Below are 20,932 nucleotides of genomic sequence, written 5' to 3'. Positions count from 1 at the left end.
CTGGTGGGACATCTGATCGTGGCTGGTCCTTGTGTGCCTCGGGATCAGTGTTGTGTCCCTGGCACCTGGCATATGGTATGCTCTCAATGACAAATCTTTGTTAGGAATGAATGAATGAGAGAACAGAATCAGCCCTCTTGGAATTGCTTTGGGGTATAAATATTTCCAATTACATGGACAGGCTAACGAGCACTGAAGCCATCTTCTCTCTCCTGGTGGTTATGGTCTGAGGAATGACATTTTGAGAGGAAAACAGAAGGACTAGAGAAAGGACTCTAAGTCTGGAGCCTGGAATCTGCATTTTTTTTTTCCAGTAATCTCTACACCCAACGGGGGGCTTTATCTCACAGCCCTGAGACTAAGAGTCGCAGGCCCCCTGGACCGAGCAGGCCAGGTGCCCCTGGGATCTGGATTTTTGGGGGACGTGGGGATCGCACTGGAAGCGTGCGCCAGATCACTCTGTTGGAGTCTGAGTGCTGACCTCGCTCACGGCCACCCAGCTCCCAAGAAAACTGGTGCGCCTGTGTGTAATGTGAGTCAGTCTTTATTTTGCACTTGTGTGGTGCATTAACAAACTCCACATACAATATAGCATTACATATTGTAGCTTAGCATTACAGCGTTATGAAGTTTCACACAATTCAAGTTTGCTTTTCCGGGTTTTTCTTTTTTTTTCTTTTTCTTTTTTTTTAATTTGACACATTTATTTTGAGTTTCTTTTTTTACAAGAGAAGACACAAGGTAAAGAAAGGCGACCACATTGGAGAAGGATCCTGGTGAGGGCAATGGGCAACGTCACAATCGCGGCCACAGTAAAAGCCTTCCAAGAAAAGACCTGCATCGTTCCCTCTCCTGAGCAAGCCGCTCCTGTCCCACAAGCCAGTCCTCTCTGCTTTCCTAGCGAGAGCATGTTCCTGGACACGTACATCTTGGCTGTCCTCCACTGAGAAGAACTGAAAGGAGGGATAACTCCTAAAGGGACTTGTTATTAAGGAAAACTCTTGTCTTCCCAAAGGAATCAAGATACCAGCAGAGAAGGCCTGACTCTTGGAAAATCCGAAGTGGTCGCTCCCTAACCCATTCCTGACCATGATGCCTTGTGCAAAAGCTTGGGTGCGACTCTCGTCTTTCAACTGACTCGGGAGGAGGCGCTGCTCCTCGGCGGGATCGGCTAGCTCTGGGAGGGCACGTGTGAAAGCCAAAGGCAGCTAAGAGACTTGGGGACAGCAAAGCCAAGGGCATGATGGATCAGGCGTGAGGTAGGAGGGAGGAGCCCTGTGCTGTCTGCTGGTTCCCGCCCTGTCACCTCACCACCCGCTGCTCCACAGACCCGAAGAGTGGGAGCGAGAAAGCTACCAGGGATGGGGAGGAGAGGAGCGGGGCGAGGCGGCCTTCCCAGGCCTGTGGCGGGAGGGGCTGAGGTCACACTCAGCAGGGCAGAGACCAGACTCTCCACGGCTGTTGCTTTGCATTGTTTCTGGGAAGGAAACAAAAGCGGGTTGCTCAGCAATTTCTGATCTTCAGACATTAAGGCGATGAAGAGGAAGCATTTAAGATTTTTTTCCTAATGGGGCTTCAGAATGCTCCTGTCAGATTTACATTAAACTATCTCAAAATGCATTTTTAGAAAACAAAAATTATTTTCTTCTACGTATGATACAGTATTTACACTCCATGGAGTTTGGGCTAGAGACGGGTGGTGTGGACACACTGATGGGAGAGCGAGTCAGATGAAGGGGGTGGGGGCGGGGGGCAGGGGCAAGAACAGAGTGGGCTTTGTGCCTGCTCAGAACTGCTCAGCACTGCTCAGAATCCAGGCTTTAAAAAGGACAACGAAAAGATCCAGGGAGCAGACTGGTCCTAAATCCACAAGAGCTAAAAGAATATCACACGCACCGTTGCTGCTCTGTCCACGGACGCCCAGCCGCCTCGGGAGCGGGTCGGAGGGGGTGGACCTGCTCTTTGAGGCCTCGGCTCCGGCGGCTGCTAACCTGAGCTCTGCTGGCCGGACAGGTTCACGGCCTGTGGCCCGGGCTCTGCCCTCCGACAGGTCTCGACGCCAGAGCCGCGGCTGACCGCGAGCCCGGAGCCCTAATCTCAGCGAGACAGCAGCCCCCTCGCCGCCAGGCTGCCCGCCGGCGGTGGGGGGGGATCGGGACCCCGCGCCTCCCCCAGCCCTTCACCTTGTCTGGACGCTCAGTGAAACCCAAGAACTAAGCACTCTTATGAGGGACAGGATGGTAGAAAAGAACCCAGGTTATCTTGACTACCCATTAACTCCCAGTTACTCATTTCACTCATTTCCTTAGTTTTAAGAGCCACAGTTGAAAAATTTAAGGATAAAGAATAATTTCTGAAGGCCCTTTTCCTTATGAAGCAAAACCAATCTCATCTAAGCTACCTGAGAAAACTCTCAAGCTTCTCATGGGTCAGCATGTCTGGAAAGACAGGCCAGTTTCATCCTTCACACCAGCAGACGGCTGTCATCTGGCCATGGGGCTGCTAGGGGGTGGCGGACGCACCGTTCTGCCCACACGCACGAGCCACGAACGCCCCAGCTCCCTGGAGCCCCCGGCCGGACTGGAAGCCTTCGAAGCTCTCTCCGGAGGAGACCCCTGGTTTCCTAGACCCGAGCTCTACCTCGAAGTCGGCCGTGTTCGCGTACTCATCGCAAGTTGACCCCGGACTGCCCCTGAGCCCTCCCCGCGGCGGCGCGGCACCAAGAACCAAATCCTCGTTCCCCTGCACACCCGGCCTCATCCACCCCAACTTCGTTTCTTGGCTCACGACAGACCTCTGGACCCTGAGCTCAGTTAAAGAGCAGAGCTGTCCGAGGTGGGAAGGAGACAAGACGGGGATGACGACACCGTGAGGTTTTCCATGAGCAAAACAACATCCTTCTGCTGAGCTGGGGGGCGGGAGTCACTCTCCAGAGAAGCCCAGTAAAAAGAGGCCAATTTCAGGTAATCAGCAAATACAATTCAGCACAAAACACGATTTTCATGGATCAAAATCTGTAACTTGATATTGGCAGTTAGGCTAATTTCAGTTTGTATTAGACATGCAAGTATAAGGTTACATTGTTATATATAGACTTGTGAGGCCCTTCCCTCTCTTTTTCCCCATTAAAAAAAAGGATTTCTAGTGCCTTGCAAAGGAGAAAAATCGTCATCGCTAAGAACTGATCTGCAGCTGTGGTCATGTGGGGTGTTCTTTGTGGGGTGTGTTTTGTAAGAAATCTTCTACAGCTAAAAGGAGGTTCCAAGTCTGCTCCCGTCTGGCATCTCTGTCCCCACCGGGGGACTAGTACTCGCTCAGACTGTGCCACTTGGCCACGGACTTGCGGGGGCTCTCGCAGACCTCCCTCCAGTGCTCAGCACCGCCGCTGGTGATGCTGTGTGCCCCCAGGATCAGCCTCCCCACCGCCTCGTTCTTGGTGGTGCGGTCGAAGTCGATGACCAGGAACTCAATGCTGACGTCGGGCAGGAGGTCAGGGGGGATGTCGTAGACGAAAGACTCGTTGAAGACTGGGTTCAAAGTGCACTTCTTCACGTGGGTTTTCTTCTTGGCAATGCGCTTTCTGCCGTAGTAGACGTTCACCTTGACGTAAGGATCTGGGGCCACCAAAGAGACAAGAGAAAAGGGAGACAGGCCCATGACACGGTCCTCCTCTCAAATGGTGGCTTCATGGGGGGGGGTTGCTCAACTCTGGTGGCCACTCACACATGGTCTCCAGGGACGGCACACCAGATGCACTGTGACTTCAGGTGGGTCTGCCTGCCCAGGCGAGGGGCCAAGGGAACCAAGCAGGAACAGCACAGAACAACTTCCCCAAGTCAGGAGTGAAGAAAGCCCATGACACTGGGAAGCATTTTCCAGGGCGCAGGGACTCACAGATGCCTGCTGTGTTTTGGAGAGGTCAGGACACCCCTCCGGACACCTCACCAAACGTCGAACCCTGTCCACTCACCCGGGGCCCCTCCCGCGCTAGGGACATCTAGAGCCTAGGTAGTCACCGGGGAGAGACCATGCGCAGAGGAACAGGTGGGGACCGAAGGGCGTCGGGGGTGCAGGCGGGGCGGCGTGGGGCCAGGGGGCCCGAGGCAGGTCGAGGTAAATAGCTGCTACCTGAGAGACCGGTGATGTCCATTTTCGGCAGGTGTCGGGCTTTGAGGACCACCACGGTCAGCCTCTGTGCCACGGGCTGGTAGGACAGAGACACCTGGAGCTCCCCTCTGCTAATGCACTTCTACGAAGAGGAAACAGCACATGAGAGTCCTGGCCGGGGCGGGGGCAGGGCAGGGACAGTGGGTGTGCAGAGGCCAGGGCGGGGGGGCTGCGGAGGGCCACGGAAGCTGTGCATCCCGCCAGTGTGTTACTACCATGTTTAACAGGGAGGGGAAACGGACACATTCTCATTACAGTCCTGATACTAAATGAAACCGACGGCATGGAGAGGTGGCCTCGCCTCGTATTCATGAGCGCGAGTCTCAGGCCAGACTGGTCTGGATTCAAGTCCTCTGCCCCCCCTGCTGTGTGACCTGGACAAGAACTTGACGGCTCTGTGCCCCAGTTTCCTCGTCTGAAGGTGCAGATAAAAATAGCACTGACCTCACAGCATCAGCAAGATTAAATACATTAAAACGGGTAAACGTTTACCTGTGCCAACGCCTAGAGAAGCGCATTCTCTCCCATTCCCTCATTCGGTTCTTGCGATAACAGTTTTAGAGCCTGGATGCCACGTGGAAGGCAGGAGACCTGGGGCTGAGCCTTCACTTCGCTGTTCTCTCACCCCCTGGCTTTGGGCAGGTTCCTGAACTTCCCCCCATTCCGCACAGTGAGTACGCACGCCTGCTCTGTCCGCCTCCCAGTGTCTTCTCGAGCCAAGCTGGCCTCCTCCCCGGTGCCCACAGCTTGGGCTTCCCCTCTTTGAATTGTATTCTAGGCTCTGCTTGGAAAATGAAAAAATGCTCTGGCCACCAAAGGACATTTTAAACAATACTTGGATACATTGCTATGTGCTGGGGGTCCAGAGCCGATAGGACCTGGTTCTTTCTTGTTTTTCTTTCTCTTTTTCATTTTTCCCATTTTTTCTTTTCTTTTTTTTTTAATTTTAAGTTGTCTCTATACCCAATGTAGAGCTCGAACTCACAACCTTGAGATCAAGAGCTGCGTGTTCCAGTGACTGAGCTGGCCAGGCGCCTAGGATCTCGTTCTTGCTCCCAAGGAGCTTACCGTGCCCAGAAGAGACAGACAAACACACCTGCCCTCATCAGAGTAGTAAGGAGCCCGTCTGAGTGCTGCTGGGGGACCCAGGGGAGGGCTTGCTGGCTGACCTCCGGGCTGAGTTTAGGAAGGTGAGGAGGAGGAGGAGAGGCGACGTACGGAGGGAGGACGGGTCAGGACAGGCGGCAGAATGCGGACTCTGAGGGCATTGGGTCCACTGTGTTCCAAGGATGGTGGGAGGGGAGGTGCTGCCCTTGGATGCTGGTGGGAGGTGGGGCGGGCGACAGAGAGGGAGACTGGGGCGGGGCGGGGGGCTTCTAACCAAACAGCAGAGCCAGCCAGAGCTCACAGGTGGGGCTGCGGCTGCCGGCCCCGGAGGGACACACTTGTTGCTGTGTTACTGTTCACGAAGACTAGTATTGTTCTGGCGAGGCTGGAGCACGAACTGAAGGGCGACGGGCCCCAAGGCTGGTGCGTCAGGCTGCGGAGGAGGCGCCCGCAGCAGAGGTGAGCACGGGGCAGGACGCGTCTCAAGAAGAGCTCACCGAAGTGGAGGGCAATTTCTTGTGTTTCTCGCTTATTGTTTTTGTTTTATTTATTTTTTTTATGTTTCTTTTGTTTTCTCATTTTTTTTTTTTTAATTTTTGAAAAAATTGGGATGCCTGGGTGGCTCAGTCGGTTAAGCGTCTGCCTTCGGCTCAGGTCATGATCCTGGGGTCCTGGGATCGAGCCCCGCATTGGGCTCCCTGCTCAGCGGGGAGTCTGCTTTTCTCTCTGCCGCTCCCCCTGCTTGTGTTCACTCTCTCGCTGTCGAATAAATAAGTAAAATCTTTTATAAATAAATAAATAATTTTTAAAAATTTTGTGTGTTTCTGGTTTATAAATTAGGGATGAGGCTGGAAGAAGGAAAACAAAAGGAGGTGGGGTTCCAGGAATATTGGACAAAATAAGGAAATTTGGGACAAAAATCCCCCTACTACCAACTCTTATTCCTTGTAGTCTACAAAGCCCCAAAGAAATGGCACCTACCCCAGGAAGTGTTCTCTGATTGAGCAAGAACAGACTGTACCCACCACCGGCCTTCCATTTGTCACAGACACACAAAATGACTTATCGTGCGTCTACTCAGGGTCGGCTGAAAAGGGGGAGGGAAAGGGGGATGGAAAGGGGTTCGAGGGGGAAGCCTACTCTCAGCAAGCACTCCCTACTGGGAGGGGGGTGCAATCTGTGCGGGAACAACAACAGAAAATCACAGAATTAGCTCATCAGTGAAAAACAAGGAGAGAAACCTCAACGTCTGTGCTTTGATTACGAGGCCCAACTCGTCTCAAGGAATGAAATTGTACTAATACTTCACATGGTTCAGAAACTGTCCTGAGGCTCTATGTCATTCCAGGAATGTAGGGAAATGTCTCTCCTAGGGCATAAGATGACTAAAATGTAAACTTAGACTTTAGCTTTTGAAATTGAAGTCCCAAAGAGAACAGACTTGAAAAAGGATTTTCATGGCTTTTCTCTGCTAGATTGAAGGCCCACATTTTTTCCTTACCCATAACATAGATGTTGTCAGCTCTTGATTACGTCCACGGGAAGTACCCTCAGCCAGTTTAAAATCCCAGTTTAAAAACCCTTGCCAACCAGTGTTATTCTGGCCTGCTTCCTTTTGACATGAGTCACACCCCAATTAGAGAATGTAAACTCATTTTTACTATTAGCTACAGCCAAATGACATCAGGAGAGGAATCACACATGAAAAAGAGAATTAAATGCCATCGAAGAACATTCAGAACAGAGCTGTCCAAAACAGGGGCACTAGCTCCATGTGTCCACTTACATTTAAGTTTTAATTCATTAAAATTAAATAGAATGACAATTTCAGCTCCTCAGTCACACGAGCCGTATTTCGAGTGTCCTCGGGCAGACAGAGTGCATTTCCACCACCACGGAGAGCTCCGGTGCACTGATCCTGAAAGAACTTTGGGCTGGTCTGGGCCGCACTCCCCGCCCAGTCCACAAATAAGGAAATGTGAGCTCGATTTGAGGTCTGTGCCTGGACCACCCTTGAATATGCACATACAGTCTTTAAATACAATTTGAGGGGCACCTGGGTGGCTCAGTCGGTTAAGCGTCTGCCTTCGGCTCAGGTCATGATCCCGGGGTCCTGGGATCGAGCCCCGCGTCAGGCTCCCTGCTGGGCGGGAAGCCTGCTTCTCCCTCACCCATTCCCCTTGCTTGTGTTCCCTCTCTCGCTGTCTCTGTCAAATAAATAAATAAAATCTTAAAAAAAAAAAAAACAATTTGAACTATACAGAAGAAGGGGAAAAGAGAAACTTGATTTTGGGGCTCCTGGGTGGCTCAGTCGGTTAAGCGACTGCCTTCGGCTCGGGTCATGATCCTGGAGTCCTGGGATCGAGTCCCGCATCGGGCTCCCTGCTTGGCAGGGAGTCTGCTTCTCCCTCTGACCCTCCTCCCTCTCATGCTCTCTGTCTCTCATTCTCTCTCTCTCAAATAAATAAATAAAATCTTTAAAAAAAAAAAAAAGAGAGAAACTTGATTTGAAAAACAAAGAGTTTCTGAGGGGCACCTGGCTGGCTCAGTCATGGAACATGCAAGTCTTGATGGCGGGTCATGAGTTCAAGCCCCACGCTGGGGGTGGAGCCTACTTAAAAATGAATAAGTAAATAAAATAAACCCGATGATTAAAAAAAAACAAAAAACAAAGAGTTTTATTTGTAAAAAAAAAAAGCCTTGACTATAAAATTATAGCTTGGATTTCCTAATTATTTGGTTAAAACTGTGTTTTGTAAATCACCCATTAGAGCGAAATGTTTGTAAAATCTAAATCCCCAAGCTCCTTCCCTAGCTTTGGGAAAGTGGACAACTTCCGGTTGCCCTTCTAATAATTTTCTCCCCTAAAATCACCCCTCAGGCAGTTGTTCTCCATCTAACCTCCCCCCACCTCTGGCCATTTTACACGGCAGAACGCCTGTCCCGCTCTTACTCTGCACCAAAGGCCAGATCTCACGTCCCTCCCCCCCTTCTCTTTCCACCCAATTCCCACTGCAAGTAGCATCATCAATGGTTCTTTCTCAAGGGCTCTTTGTCAGGCGCTGGGAGCGAGCTCCATTTCCCAGCCCCCCCAGCCTAGTGAGGCAGGCGGAAGCACAGGGGCAGAAAGGGTCTTATCCACGCCTGAAAGAGCTGGGAGGCTTTGCTCTCAGACAGCGGGCTCCGGTCGCCCTCAGTGGACTAGAGGTCTTAAAGAAGACACGCAGATGAAGGAAGTGCTCAGGTGAGGCTCTGTTCCCTGTAATCAGCAGAGCCCCTCCCAGAGTGACTGTCCAGCCACAGGGCCTTTGCACTAGGTGGACCCGCACATCCTCAGCACACCTTCAATGGGGCTAGAAGTCCCAAGGGCCACCTCCACACAACTCACAGTCATGGGAAAACAAGAGAAACAAGAACATCCCTCATCTTCTCCCCGATATGAAAGCACAGCTACCCTCTTCCTGGCTCGTTTCTTTCTTTTCAGTCCCTTCTGGCTCCACTGTGGGACCTCTCAGGGTCCTTCCAAATCTGAGATTTTAATAATCCTGTCATTCCCATGACCATTGTCACAGGCCATCAACACCAGATGCGGCCCAGGAAAGACAGGAAGTGATTTGGAAAACAATGACCTGAAGAGACTGGGGGAGTCCAACAACTTTGCCTGACCCACTGGCCAGTTACTTCTGTTCTTTATCCCCTCGCCCTCTCTGGACCACCTCCTTCTCCCTGTGGGAGATTTATTACGGGAATGTAAATTCAGGTTAATTTTTATCCGAGGGGTGTCTGGCTCGCTCAGTCGGAAGAGAGGAGACTCTTGATCTCAGGGTTGTGAGTTCAAGCTCCACGTTGGGTGGAGAGCCTACTTTAAAAAAATGTCCTGAATAAAATATTAGAAAAAAAGCTGCCCCTCAAAAAACAAAAAAAAACAAAAAAAAACCTAGAGGGCGCCTGGGTGGCTCAGTTGTTAAGCGTCTGCCTTCGGCTCAGGCCATGATCCCAGGGTCCTGGGATCGAGCCCCGCATCGGGCTCCCTGCTCGGCGGGAAGCCTGCTTCTCCCTCTCCCACTCCCTCTGCTTGTGTTCCCTCTCTTGCTGTCTCTCTCTCTGTCAAATAAATAAATTAAATCTTAAAAAAAAGTTAACCCTTGATTATTAGTGAAAAATCACAGTATACATAATGCCCCAAATCTCTGATCTCTGAGTTAGACTCAAGAATTAGCTTTTTTTTTTTTTTAAAGATTTTATTTATTTATTTGACAGAGAGAGACAGCGAGCGAGGGAACATAAGCAGGGGGAGTGGGAGAGGGAGAAGCAGGCTTCCTGCCGAGCAGGGAGCCCGATGCGGGGCTCGATCCCAGGACCCTGGGATCATGGCCTGAGCCGAAGGCAGACGCTTAACGACTGAGCCACCCAGGCGCCCCATCAAGGGTTAATTTTTAATGCTTCCTACGTCTTATATATTCATAAGAGCTGAGAGTGCTCTCGGTGATCCCATTAGCCTTCCTGGTCCAGCCTAGATGAGACCTAGAGAGACGGTGATTGCTGGCCCAGAGAAAGGAGCGAGATGGAAGGGTCAGAGAGGATGACCAGTCCTGGGCTTCCTCAGCTGGACTGCAGTGGATAATGGAAAGGACAAGAGGCAATTTTTCTGCTAAGGAGGGGAAATGCAGTTTCTGCTAAGGAAATGCAGCTGCGGGGGGGAAAGTGCAATTCTCACCAGTCCCCACTGAGGCCTCTGGGTGGGAGAAGATAATTTGGCCCCGTATTCTAAGGGGATGCCTTCCACAGACCAGAAAAAGCTCTTTACAGAGTGTGGAACGGTTCAGAGCAGCTCTAACTGGTGAGCCAAGGGGAGATCCAGAAAGGGCAGACTGTTGGCCACGGCAGGGAGGACTGGGAGACACGCGGAGGCTGCACTGCAGGGAGGCTTGGGGACTAGCGGCCAGGCCGGCACGGTGACAGCCATGGCTCAGGACGGAACACAGCCCTGCCCACAGGCGCCGGCTCGGGAAACACGCTCAGGATGTCCAGGAGGCTGGAAAGCTCTGGTGCAGGGGCGCACAGCCTCTGTGTGTCCTGTCTGGGCCTCTCCCAGGGGACGTGTTGCTTAGGATCCTAGCCCTGGCTTGTCCCTCCTGAAGGGAGTTAATAAAGTGGAAAGAAACCTGGCTCTTGCCAAGAGCCCCTGGCACTTTGGCAAACGTCGTTGTCTGTCCTGGCCAGTGTCCTGGATTTGAGGCTGTTTTGTTCCCAGCCCACACCAGTCCCTTTCCTGGCCAGTCTCTTCCCAGCTGCAGCTTGGCACAGAGCCATTGGCTGCCCTCGGCTGTGGGCTATGAGAGCATGAGCCGTCTGGGGGTGTCCAGCCAGCGAGATGGCTCTACCAAGCTGGGGCTACAGGGAAGGACGGCTTGGGCAGCTGGAGGAAGGCAGGCAGCGGGGCACTGGGGCTGCAGGAAAGGGGTGTCAGCCAGCCCGAGCCCCGAGGGCTTGGCAGAACCCTGAGGAAAACAGATGACAGGCAAGGGGGAGGGGAGGGAGCAGGATGAAAGCAGGTCACAGCCCCAGTGTCTATCGGTGCTTCTGACTCCAACCCCAGAGGATACAAGAGCCCTTGCTGTGGTGGACTCTAGGACGTCTCCTTGTGTCTTGGCCTTGGACCTGTGCTGATGCCCTGATCAAACCCCTCTAATACTCTGAAAACGCCTGGGCTTCCTGGCCGCTGCGAGGCCGAGCGGTTCTCTGGGCAAGGGCACGGCTGGGCCAGCGGCAGGGGGACAGGTGCCTGGGACACGCTCCGAGGGGCAGTGCCCCCGGTAGAGGATACACCTTGTGCCTGGAGCTCACTGCACACACAGCCCCTACTGGCCCGGAAGCCTCTCTTGTCCAGTCCCGAGCCCCCTGCCTCCCCAGTGAGTCCAGTGTGGGCTTGTAGGTGGGCATCAGGAGATAAGCATGGCCTCTAAGCCGTGCAGCTTTCTGCAAGATGTGCGGTTGTTTTCAGGGGCTCTGACACCCTTTCTGAACCCCCCACCTCCTTCTGCACTGACTCAGGCTCCCTTGCCTTCCTTTACTTTGTCAAAACAGAACAGAAACGTCTGCGAACCACATACATCTCCGGCGACCAAGCCTCACTAACAGTAGAAACAGTGGCAACGATAAGGATAGTGGGTCCGATTTCTTGGAGGGTCACTGCGCGCGAGGGGCTGTGCAAAGGCATCCTCTTGCTTCATTCCTGTGGGAACCTGAGATCAGAGTTGCTAAGCCGAGCTAAGGGAGCGGGCGAGATTTGGATTCAAACTCAGCTTTGACTTCAAAGCCCTTGTTATCAGGTTGTACCTTGGAACAGGAATGAAAGTCTAAATTTAAAATGCCAACAACCTCTTTCAAGGCACCTACTCACTATGGGGCAGTTGCCAAGATGGTCTCTCTCCCCCAGGGAACAGTGTGCCAGACACATCATCTCCTCTAATCCTCAAGCCCTCTGAGGAGGATGGTGTTATCAGCTCCATTTTACAGATGGGGAAACAGAAGCCTAGGAGGGTGCAGTGATCCAGCTGTGCCCCTGGGCCGGGAAGCGGGGAGCTGGGGCGTGATGTCAGCCTGTGTGGACGGAGTGCTCAGTGGACAACCACACTGCCCCCCCAGTTAAGAAACGCGTGAACCAGGGGGCGTGGGGGCATGGTTCTGACAGCCCTGAAATTACAACTCAAGAGCCAATGCCGGCCCAGTGGGGAGAAGGCAGGAGGGTGCGCTCTCATTCCCAGGGCTCAGAGGAGGAGGGTCTGCAGCAGGGGCTCGGCCTGGAGTGGGGCTCGGAGGTGAAGCAGCTCACGAACCTACACGGGGGTGGACCCTAACCTGACCTGGTTGGGGCTGGACAGGGAAGCTGAGGGCAGAATTACTGAAGCCCCATCATGGTTCACTGGCAGAAGATCACACAGGACTTTGGAGAAGAAACCAGCCCCATGTCCTCGATAGGATGAGGGTCTAGGACTGGTGGGGACGAGCCTGCTCCAAGTAAGCTGGACTTAGTGTCAGGATGCCACCCACGAAGTGAAATTCCAGCAGCTACCTACCTGTCCCTCTCTCCTCGCGAAGTTCCTTCTGGAGCAGGCCCTCCGTCTTACTTTGGTCCCTGCTGATTCTTGATCCTACAGCCCCTCCCCGCCGTTCATACAGGCCCTGCCCTTCCACTTGTTCCCTGAGATCTCCTCTCCCCCAACCTCCTGGCCCTCCCCGACACACTCTTGCTCCTCACCTGGATGTTCCTTTTGGTGATGTCCCTGGTCAGCTGCGCCTTGCCCGTGCTGGGGTCCACGCCGGCCAGCGGCACCATCACCTCCCCAATGACGTCGTCCCGGGAGAAGCGGTCGAAGCTGAGCACAAGGAAGTGCAGCACCAGGTCCTGCAGCTGGCTGTATGGGACGCCGTAGAAGGTGAAGGTCTCGTCAAACACGGGGTCCAGCGTCTTCCGCAGCACTCTGGTCTTCACCCGATGCCGCTTGTCGGGAAGGATGGTCATTTTGATGTAGGGGTCAGAACCCTGGGTCTGCTCGTCCATCACCGGCAGCCCGTGGGCCTCCTGGATCGTCACCACTAGGGCTTTTTTCGGGAAGTTATAGTCCACGGAGAATGTGAGGGTTCCTAGCATGACATCCTCCTCTGGAGATGACGGAGATGTGCTTTTGCTCTCCCCGGGGGTCAGGCTCGCGACGGGGCTCCTCAGTTCTTCCCCATAGTCCACCTTGATGGGTAACTGGTCTATACAGGAGCCAGAGCTGGGCCCCTTGGGCCCTTTGTCGGGGCCCAGCAGGCCAGCCTCTGCCGCATCCACCAGCACATTCCCGCGCCCTCCTTCCCTCCCAGGGCCACCTCTGTCTCTCCGCACTTTGACGATTTTCTTCTTGTTGCTGAGGGTCTCTGGATATATGCTAATGCCTTTGAGCATGTGGATAAACTTGTACGGTGGGGTCTTGTGCTGCTTCTCTGCACGCTGGCGGCAGCATGTCCACACAAAGACGGTCACCGAGACACACACTACCAGCACAGATGCCCCGATGAGGCCAGCCACCACTGGGGACACATCTGAAGGTGGAGACCAGAGGGTGTCAAGGCAGGTGGACCTCAGCCCCCTGTCCAGACCGACCTCCCTGCAGAGCCAAGGGACCTGCAACCAAGCCTGCACAGCAACAGGCGCTCGTCCAGGCTTAGAAGCCCCCCTCTGGGAGAGGCCCCCAGCCATCCTGTCCCACCGATCCAGGGCTGTTCCTTCCCACCAGACCTGCATGGGATCCTCCGCTTCTCCAGGAAGCCTTCCCTAAAGGGCCCCAACCCGGCTGCCTGTTCTTTTCTTGGCCTTCTCTTAGCACTTAAGGACTTGGTTCCCTCTTACCGATTTGTGTTTCACATAAAGCTGCCTCGTGTTATAAAGTCACCTTTTACCTGAGCCATTACACAGCACATAGGGCCACGTCTGGCTTCAGCAGAATGTTCCACGGCATCCCGTACAGGGTTTGCAGTGGGCTCGTGTCGACGGAATGGCCATTGGGGTGGAAGGATGTAGGGCTGACTCTGGGTGGTCCGGGGAGGGTGTTCAGGGTGGTAAAGGCGGGTAGGTGGTAAAAAGAAAGCTGGATCTGAGTACTTTAAAACTTGCTCCAAATTTCAGCTCCTAGCTCCAAACACTTGTTTTATTTTATTTTACTTATTTTTCCCCCAAATACTTGTATTTTAAATAGGAAGAAATAAGGACTGTGGAAATGTCAGGCCTTTGCTCAAGCATCACCTTCCCTGACCGCCGTACAATAAAAGTTCAACCTTCTTCCTGCTGAGACCCACGAGTCCTCGCCCTGCGTACCTTTCTCCTTACATCTTACCTTTCTCACACGCAGCGACACGCACACCCATGTGCACACACATAATACACACACGTACATGATTTTACTACAAGAAACATATCTTCACTAGAGAATAAGTTTCACCAGGACTGGGATTTTTTCTATTTTGTTCATTTCTGTCTCACCAGCACCAAAAATGCAGAGCTGGTACTTGGTACATATTTGCCAAATGAACAAATACCGACGAGAAACATTGTTTCCTTCTTTTACTCTTGTCCTTTCCCATACAAGTGGGGCCCCTTAACCAGTTTGGGGTTTCTTTTCCCCCTTAAGTCCACTGAAGCCAAGCTGGGTTTAGGCCTTAAAGGTCTCCATAAAAGACCTCTATTTTTCCGTGTTACCTTTTAGGGGAAGACTTGGGTAGGGCAGGGAGAACTAAGGAAACGAATATGACTTTAACACATTCCAGAATCTTCTTGAAACACCCTTCCACCACGTATCTGCCCGGCTCACTGCCTCACTCACTACAGGCCTCTGCGCAAACCTTACCTCACCAGAAAAGTATCTCCTGGCTGCCCCCAGTGAGATATTATCTCCGTTGCTCTGCTTTATTTTTCTACATAGCACTTATTACTCCTGACATATTTTGTCTGTCCTCCCTTACCAGAGAAGATTGGTAAGAATAGTGACTGTCTTTTTTTTTTTTGACAGAGAGAAACACAGCGAGAGAGGGAACACAAGCAGGGGGAGTGGGAGAGGGAGATGCAGGCTCCCCACTGAGCAGGGAGCCCAATGCAGGGCTCGATCCCAGGACCCCGAGATCATGACCTGAGCCAAAGATAGACGCTCAATGACTGAGCCACCCAGGTGCCCCCTGACTGTCTGTTTTGTTCACTGCTATATCCCCACGTCCTAGAATCACGTGGCACCTAGTAAAGTATTCAGAGAACAAATGAATCAGTGAATTCAAAACAGCCCCCACACATTGGAAAAGTGAGTCAATATGATTACATATATCAAAGACAAATGTAAAATTCTATATTGGTCTTCAAAACCTATCAATACACAACGGGAGACCTTACTTGACAAGTCTGAGCAAAAACAATCTAGTTGTGGGACGCCCAGGTGGCTCAGTTGGTTGAGCACATGACTGTTTATTTTGGCTCAGGTCCTGACCTCAGGGTTGTGCGATTGAGCCCCGCATCGGGCTCGGTGCTAGGCGTGGAACCTGCCTAAGATTCTCTCTCTCCCTCTGCCCCTCCCCACCATGTGCACACGTGTGCGCGCGCTCTCTCTCTCTCAAGAAAAAAAAAAGTAGTTGTTCAGGTGACCACAAGTCTGATGCCAACCCATACTATGAATACTGTGAATATGTCCAGATGATGGGGGGTGGGGGTAGTATGATTTAATCTGCGCCGGTCATGACATATATCCTGTTCTGCCTAGCACGGACAAGAATAACAACTGCTCTTTTCTTGTGCACGTTTATTGTGTCCCTGCCAGACCCTGCGCCAGAGCTCCCTCTGAACCAAAGAACTCGTTGACTAGGTACCACCGATATCCCCACTTTATAACTGAGGAGCCTGGGTACTCAAATCTGCCTTAGGACACGTAGTTGCAAATGGCAGTGATGGAATCCAAACCCTGGTCTGCCTGACACCAGAGCGTCTCTACATGATGGATAATCAGGGTCATAAAAGACCAGGAAACCATACCAAATGAGGAAAAGTTGAAGGAATTGGAGCTGAGTGTTCTGGGAATAATAAATTTCTTTAGTTATTGAAGGCCTTTGGATGGAAGAGGTCTGGTTGGATTGTACGTTGGAGGGCAGGAGGCTACAAGAAGACAGACTCTGACTCAGTGAAAAGAGTCAAATTATTATTAGAACTGCCTCACAATGGCTCAGATTGCTTCATGAGGCAATGACTCTCCAACTGGAAACTTTCAGAGGTTGGATCTCCGTTGGTGAGGCATATTCTAAAAGAGATTTCTTCAGTAGGGATTGGACTAAATGTCTCTGAAGTTCTTTCCCCAACCTTCCATGATTCTATGAAGGTTGGGGTCAGGCAAGAAAAGAAGGGGTTACATCCTTTAATAATACAGTACAGAGAAGGAGTAAAGCCATTAACAAAATAAATGAAGGTGACCATGTCCACGGCCATACTAAATAATAATACTGTTTCTCAAATATCAAGTGGAATAAGAGTTGTTAGGGACAGGCTTCACAAAATGCGAGCAGCCTTGGTAGGAAGCTCCTTGAAAGCTGGCGGAAATAACATCCTGCCCATCTCTGAGTCCTTGAGTCTTTGCATCTAAAGGGAGCTCAGTAAACAGCTGAAAAACTGATTGGATTCCATGGTCAATGAAAATGGGCACAATCTGAGAAAGTGTCTCTCTGCTCACCAATCAGGGACTTTCTTGAAAACTGCTTGCTACTGATTAATGACAGTGAAGAGCTTACCTCCATGAGACGAGGAAAGCAGGAAACCAACCAGACAGGTACATTTTTGAGAATGATTTAAAAGAGAGATATAAAGGCCCAGGCTGGGAGACATCTGAGTGATCCTTTTGGCTCCACCATAGATTTACTCTGTGGTCTGGAGAGTGCCCACTGATGCCTCCACATTTGCTGTTAGAAAATGGAGGCGGGATGGGGAGAGAAGAAGAAGGATTCCCATGTCTCAGGACAGGGAAGGAAAAGAAGACAAACCTGTGAAGCTATCTGTAGACTCTTCCAGGCACTCTCCTCCACCTGCTTTCCCACTTCTCCCCCTCTTTCTTCTTTGTTTTAGTATCTGTTAACCCCTGCCTCTCTCCTCCACACCCAAGGCAGTGAACTAGAAAATCAGAGATGCTGAAACTAGGAACCCTCTGTCTTGCTTTCATCAAAAGCTTGGTGGGAAAAGGAAGTTGGAACTAATGGCTGAAGTCAGGGTTTTAAAGTAGTCATAAATTGCAGTGACTGTGCTGCTTGCTCCTTTTGTCCTCCAAGGTCACGGCTAATTGAGTGTTGGCTGGGTGCACCTCCCAAGGGCTAAGGCATTTGAAATGAAGTACTCTATGGGATGTGAGAACGTCGGAAGTGGCAGCTATGTAGGACCCCTGTATACGTCCAAAGACCGTAAGACGTCTCTGGGCTGTGCCCCGCCTCTCAGCCTTGGACCAGACCTGCTGTTGACACTCCCTTTTACTAAAACAGCTTTTCCCTGTCAAGTGGGCCAGGGTGATACAGTGAAATGACAATGGACTTTGGAATCAGCGGGACATTGGTTTAAGTCCTAGCACTACCTTTGCTGTTTGTTTGACTTGACCCAAGTTATTTTGTCTCACTGAACCTCAGTTTCCTCATCTGACAAATATATATAATAATGCCTACACCGGAGAATGCTGTAAGGATTAAATAAAATGAGAGTATGTAAAAGTTGAAGTAATTTCTTTTCTCTTTTCCACTAATATTCCTTCTAAAGGAAACCACTATATTATGCTCCACATGCTCTAACTTTCCAAGGAATCTGGAACTGCAATTAGAGAAAAGAATATGTTGGAAGGAAGGCATAAGACAAAAGAGAAAGGGCAGAAAGAAAAATCATGGAGTGCTCATGTGACTACAAAAGGGACAACTGTGTTGTAAATTTAGGACTCAGAGATAGAGATGCAGAAGGTGGAGTGGAAGAAAGAAACACAGCTAAGCCTTGGGGAATCAGTGGGAACCAGTAGCTAATGGGTGTGATTTGCTCTCTGGATACTTCCCCTGATCTGATGTCTTCTTCCTGATATTGAAGTGGGAGAGCTCATTTCCATGAACCTCTTACTGGGGAATGAGAAGAGCCATTTCCTAGTTGGATTGTGGCCCCACCCTAAAAATTGTTGTCTGGATGCTCAAACCTTCTGGACTGTCTGAAAGATAGACTCTCTTAGGGGATATGAAGGAATCCTCGGCTGACGGCAACTCAGCCAAGCTGGGGTGGAAGTGAGGGAGAAGCAGGGCAACTCCTTTATTTTTCAACCAGGAAAGCATAACCCAGGAAGTTTGCAACCCTAGCACATTTTGGAGGAAGCCCCCAAAAGGAAAAAACTTGCTTATCCAGCTTTTCTTTCCCGTCTTCCTCCCTATTTTCCATTCCACTCTCTGCCCCTGGGAGTGCAGCCGAGCTTGGAGCCTGGAGGCCCGGGTCGGGGACCAGCCGCTCCGCGATGACGTAATGCCTTGCCGGGTACACAAAGCGGCCTCCCCCGGGCCCGGCCTCTCTGCCCCTCCCCCCGGCCGGGCCCGCGCCCCCGCCGGCACCAGCGCGGTGAGTCCCCCTTTCGAAAAGGCCAGCCAGGGAAACAGGGAACAAAGGCCCGGGAAGAGGGGCCTGGGCGCTGCCAGGAGGCCCAGAATAGACATCACGTCATCCCCGGCTCGGCAGCGCCAAGCGCCATTTGGTAGCATCGGACGGACCCACCATTACGGTGCAGAACCGCACTTGGGGGTCCTCGGCGGCCGCCGGCCGCCGGCCCCGCGCCCCGCGCCCCACCGCCGGCTGGGCAGGGCTCCCCGCGCCCGCGCCCCCGCAGCCCTGGCTGCTCCGCGGCCGTCCCCCAGCCCACGCACCCCCAGCCCCCCAGCTGCCATCTTGTCGCCCATCCCCCGCCGCCGCCCTCCCCCGCAGCCCGAGCAGTGGGAGGGGGAGCACGGGGCACCGCCCTGCGCGCCCGGGGGGGGGGGCCCGCGTCCTGCCCCCCCACTCCCACCCCGCAGAGCGCTGACGCGGCCCACACGGGTTGGCGCGTCCGTCGGGACCCACGACCCCAGCGAGCCCCCCGCCGGGCCGGCCCCTGCAGCCCGCAGCTCAAGTTCAGGCGCCGCCGGCCGCCGTGGCAGGCCCCATCCTAGCGGGGCCGGCGCTGGAAGGCCCTGATGTGGGCTTCGCCCCCTCCCAGCACTGGGCCCCTCTGGCCTTGCGGCGGTGCCCACTGCCCCAGGCTTAGTTTTCCCGACTCCACTTACCAAAGCTAGGTCGGATATTGGTGATCTCAGCCATGTCGTAACCAGAGGCTATTGCTATAAACGCCTTTTCAAGGGTCGGACGAGTCTGGGGGCGCCCGGTCAGCACCGAGGCCGCCGCTGTAGAGCGCTAGCTCAGGGGAGGGGGAAGGTGTCTGGCGGACGCCTCCTGCGACGGTCGGGCCCCTGGTTGCCAGCTGCGGCCGCCTCCTAAGATGCTCCAGGGATGCTCTGAGCGAAGGATGCAGGTGCAGCCAGACTGGTCCTGATGCGAGGTAGGCCCCGCCTTCTTCCGAACGGCCCTCGGCAGAAGACTCCGCCTCCGTCCGAAAAGTTCCGGAGGCCAGGCCCCGCCCCTTTCCGGAAACTCTCGGCGAGAGGACCCCTGCGGTTGCCGAGACTGCTTGAGAATAAGACCCCGCCCACTGGCGCGCTGTGGGTCCGTAAGGGGGAAGCCCAGCGGCCCAAGAGGTGTAGGTACTTTTTTCTATGAGGTCCAGTAGATCCTGTGATTCCCTTCCCCGGGCTAAATACAGCAGCAGAATGTTCTGGGTGGCAGGGAGCCCAGGATTGTGGAAAAAGAAAATTCTGTACTGCCTGCATTTCAGTATCATTTGCCAGTATAGTTACGCATTTCTGAGACCACTAAGGGTTATTACAGAGACTTCGTAAACTTCAGAAGGTCTGATTAAAGACTAAACCAGGTGATGGTTGCACAACTCTGAAAATTTACTGGGAATAATTATAGAAGTAAAATGCTACAATCCATCTACGGATGGGTTTTGTGGTGTGTACATTAAAGCTGTTAAAAAAAAAAAAAGACTAGTGAGGTGTGTCAAAGTTCACCTGTGCTGGGTATTTCTCTTCCAAAACTTTCAACACACACACACACAATGGGAGAGAGAAGGGCAGAGCGAGCGAGCAAACCAACAGATCTGTGTATTCTGTAGGTTGAAGAACAGGACACGGACGAAACTCCAAGCTTCTAGAGACTTCCTTGGCATTTGGGAGAGGTAGGGTGATTCAGTTTGTAGAATCCTGGCAGTAATCTCCATGATTACTGCAATTTCACCCTTCTTTTTGACTGTGGATGCTTTCATCTTGTTTACAGACAGGATCAGGTCAAATTATTTAAATGCATAAACATCTTTGGTGATTCACCTGTAAACGGAGACAGCTGAGTGTGTTTTTTCTCAGCTTCGACATTCTGTCCTTCTAGCAAAGTGGAAAGAACATGGTTCTAGAAATAATTTATTCACTCAAAATCCATGTATTGAGTGAACATCCACTCTGCCCCCGCACCCTCCCGAGCACTGGATCAGTGTGCATTAGAAGCCAGAGCTAGGACACCTGATTTCCCCTGATAGCTGTGTGTTTGCGAAATCACCCTCCCAGCTGAGCCCGAAATTTGTTCTGTGTAAATTGGAAGGTATGATAGCCATTGTCCCACAGGGTTCATTGTGAAGACCAGATCACCTATGATAACGTAAGTGAAAGCATTCTGTGGAATGGAGAGTGTTATACAGACAGGAGTAATCCCTGTGGGATGAGTCCCAGGCTGCCTTCGTTTTATTCGGGAAACGGCACTATTTGTACAAACCAGGGAGTCCTCGTTCTGCGATCGTATGAATTCGCCATTTCCTCGGTCCCGTATTCCAGGTATCTTGCGGCGGGAAGGGCTGGCTGTCAAACTACAGCACTGCATCGCAACCCCCGGCTTTGCTTAGAGGAGGGCAGCTCCACGGACGAAAAAAGCCAGGGACCGCACTTAAAGTCTTGGGCGGCAGCGGGCACGAGGGCTTCGGTCCGCCCCGAGCTAGCATGGCGC

At 52.4% G+C, this 20,932-nt stretch overlaps 2 protein-coding genes across 5 annotated transcripts in view; one reads left to right on the top strand and one right to left on the bottom strand.

Annotated features, from left to right (window-relative positions):
* Positions 1 to 528: 528 nt before the first annotated feature.
* SYT11 (synaptotagmin 11) lies at positions 529 to 20,857 on the bottom strand. Of its 4 annotated transcripts, XM_064593698.1 has the most exons (5): positions 20,705 to 20,857; positions 19,108 to 20,265; positions 12,536 to 13,362; positions 4,126 to 4,249; positions 529 to 3,614 (listed from the first exon to the last, which is right to left on the bottom strand). In XM_064593698.1, exons 2-5 carry the CDS (start codon positions 19,139 to 19,141, stop codon positions 3,304 to 3,306), a joined length of 1,296 nt encoding a protein of 431 aa, XP_064449768.1. In that variant the 5' UTR covers positions 19,142 to 20,265; positions 20,705 to 20,857; the 3' UTR covers positions 529 to 3,303. The 4 variants fall into 4 exon arrangements, with proteins under 4 accessions (XP_064449768.1, XP_045732552.1, XP_045732553.1 ...); XM_045876596.3 differs by having other exon boundaries at positions 19,108 to 20,857; XM_045876597.3 differs by having other exon boundaries at positions 4,129 to 4,249; positions 19,108 to 20,857.
* The window catches only part of GON4L (gon-4 like), a 68,265-nt gene continuing 65,600 nt past the window's right edge, over positions 18,268 to 20,932 (top strand). Inside the window, exon 1 of the mRNA XM_064593685.1 lies at positions 18,268 to 18,409. The gene's annotated coding sequence lies outside the window, so the exon portion shown is untranslated. The remainder of the gene's footprint in view (positions 18,410 to 20,932) is intronic.

The sequence above is a fragment of the Mirounga angustirostris genome, unplaced genomic scaffold, assembly GCF_029215605.1.
Source record: "Mirounga angustirostris isolate CCGP_5_RB_7025 unplaced genomic scaffold, mMirAng1.0.hap1 SCAF_6, whole genome shotgun sequence".
In the NCBI taxonomy this organism is placed as follows: domain Eukaryota; kingdom Metazoa; phylum Chordata; class Mammalia; order Carnivora; family Phocidae; genus Mirounga; species Mirounga angustirostris.
The sequence above is the reverse complement of the archived record's forward strand: the minus strand, read 5'-3'. Positions and strand labels throughout refer to the sequence as shown.

Excerpts from the sequence above, each read along its gene's own strand:
- SYT11 (XM_045876596.3), bottom strand. The coding sequence starts at position 19,141 with ATGGCTGAGATCACCAATATCCGACCTAGCTTTG. Across the intron at positions 4,250-12,535 it reads TCACCAAAAGGAACATCCAG|AAGTGCATTAGCAGAGGGGA; the intron begins GTGAGGAGCAAG and ends TCCTCTTCGTAG. Across the intron at positions 3,615-4,125 it reads CATCACCGGTCTCTCAGGTA|ATCCTTACGTCAAGGTGAAC; the intron begins GCAGCTATTTAC and ends TGGTGGCCCCAG.